This window comes from Palaemon carinicauda, chromosome 41 (assembly GCF_036898095.1).
Source record: "Palaemon carinicauda isolate YSFRI2023 chromosome 41, ASM3689809v2, whole genome shotgun sequence".
NCBI lineage: Eukaryota > Metazoa > Arthropoda > Malacostraca > Decapoda > Palaemonidae > Palaemon > Palaemon carinicauda.
The window spans coordinates 51,221,437-51,223,405 of record NC_090765.1 but is presented as its reverse complement, the minus strand read 5'-3'; the positions used below and the strand labels follow the sequence as shown (position 1 = coordinate 51,223,405).

The window sequence follows — 1,969 nt, the reverse complement described above, 5'->3', positions numbered from 1 at the left end:
CTCTTCCTGAGAAACCTTGCATACAAATATCAATGATTTTATTCAACCTTTTAGGTTTGTGTTGGTCATCTTCTCTTTTTCTCTCTCACAGGTGAAGAGTTTGGCCAGCGGCCGAGATCGACCTCCTATCCTGGCCTACAGACTGGCACTAGAACTGGCCAAAAAGATGAAAAAGAAATAAGGGGGAAATCATGAAGAGAAAGTCGTCCCTTAAAGCTTGTTAACCCATTGAAAAATTTATATATTTAGATGTGAACACAATGTCATGATATTTTCAATATGAACATATTACAGGTTAACATACATACACACTCACGCATATAAGTATATATATATAAATATACATATATATATATATATATATATATATATATATATATTATTTATATATATAATATATCATATATATATATATATATATATATATATATATATATATATATATATATATATATATATATATATATATATATATATATATATATATATATATATATATATTATTTATATATAATGTATAATATATATATATTTATATATAAATTATATACTTACATAGTATGTATTTACTTGTGTGTGTACTATATATATATATATATATATATATATATATATATATTGATATATATGTATTTATATATGTCTATATATTACATATATACATATACAATATTTAGTATCCTATCTCTATATTATGAAATATGAAATTTAATATATACTGTGAATGGAATGATTGTGTACGACCATTTGTGTTGGGCTGTGGTTATGGGTTTAAGTCTGGGTTTTCATATTGTATCATTTCATTTAAAAAAAAAACGTCCCCAGTAAGCGATGACAATAAGAATATTCTGTTTACCTCGAAAGTTTTTTTTTTTCGGGGAACAATTAAATATTCCAGAGTAATTTTATCTATTTTATACTTTGATTTTTTCTGTTTTAGGGAATATCGGTTTCTGTGAGAATCAGGTTATTTTGGAATTGGGTTGTTTTTGGGAATCAGGTTATTTGAAGAATTCCGGAGTCATTCCTATACAGTATTATACGTCTTTGGACATTTCCATAATTAAATCCATATATCGTGAATGTATATCATTGAAAACATTTTGAAGGTGATGTCATCACAGGGCAATCCCTTATATTAGTAATCCAGTGAAAAGGTCTTTTTGTTCTTTAATCATTGTAGATATGGAAAATATATGCTTGCTTTAACAATTGTATTGGTGTTAAATGAACTCGTAATATTTCACATTACAGATTTCTTTAATTCTATCAATTTTTGTTTGGTACAGCATGTTATTGTTTAACAATGTTTTGGCTAAAAGAAGCAGATTTATCTTGGTACGTTTTTAGTTAAAACTCAATCTTCAGCTGAAACACGGTAATGAATGATAGCTCGCAAAATGGAAAAAAATTCATCTTGCCCGTGAATATAAGTTTGCGAGTATGCTTCACTAACTAGCTTGAAGTGTTTTAGTCTTTCTTATCACAGTAATATTGTACTTTTATGTAACGAAGCTCAAGATAGTAACAGCTAGCCACTTGTAAAGTGCCCCTTGGCGACCCATATAGTTTTGGCACCTGCATTACAAACAAATTTACTCATGAAACAATCCCCCCTCCCCTTGCATACTAAGCTGAGCTGCTGACATCCTCTCTGTAATTGATTAAGGAATGTACACACTTATTTTCGTCCTTCTGTAATAGATGTAATAGATTCGAAGTCACACAGCTGCTCTTAGGAGTAGGCCCTCTGATCTCCATTTCTTTTGATATGAGTATTAACAGATGTGTTGTTGATGTCATTTTGTTTGTTATGTATAGTTATATTTTGCTCATCCCAGCAGCTTTTTACTGTGCCTTATGGCTGGATTCTGTAGCCATGAGTTGCTCGGTGAAGATACGTTTCTAGTTTCAGAATGATCATAAGGACGGCTACGAAAAGACTTTCTTCCACTCGAGTTTCGGATAG

At 29.7% G+C, this 1,969-nt stretch overlaps 1 protein-coding gene across 2 annotated transcripts in view; it reads left to right on the top strand.

Annotated features, from left to right (window-relative positions):
• The window catches only part of Naam (Nicotinamide amidase), a 132,904-nt gene extending 132,584 nt beyond the window's left edge, over positions 1-320 (top strand). For both annotated transcript variants that reach the window (XM_068364706.1, XM_068364707.1), the window contains exon 10: positions 92-320. In XM_068364706.1, coding sequence (XP_068220807.1) covers positions 92-181 — 90 coding nt within the window. In that variant the 3' untranslated portion in view covers positions 182-320. The remainder of the gene's footprint in view (positions 1-91) is intronic.
• Positions 321-1,969: the final 1,649 nt, after the last annotated feature.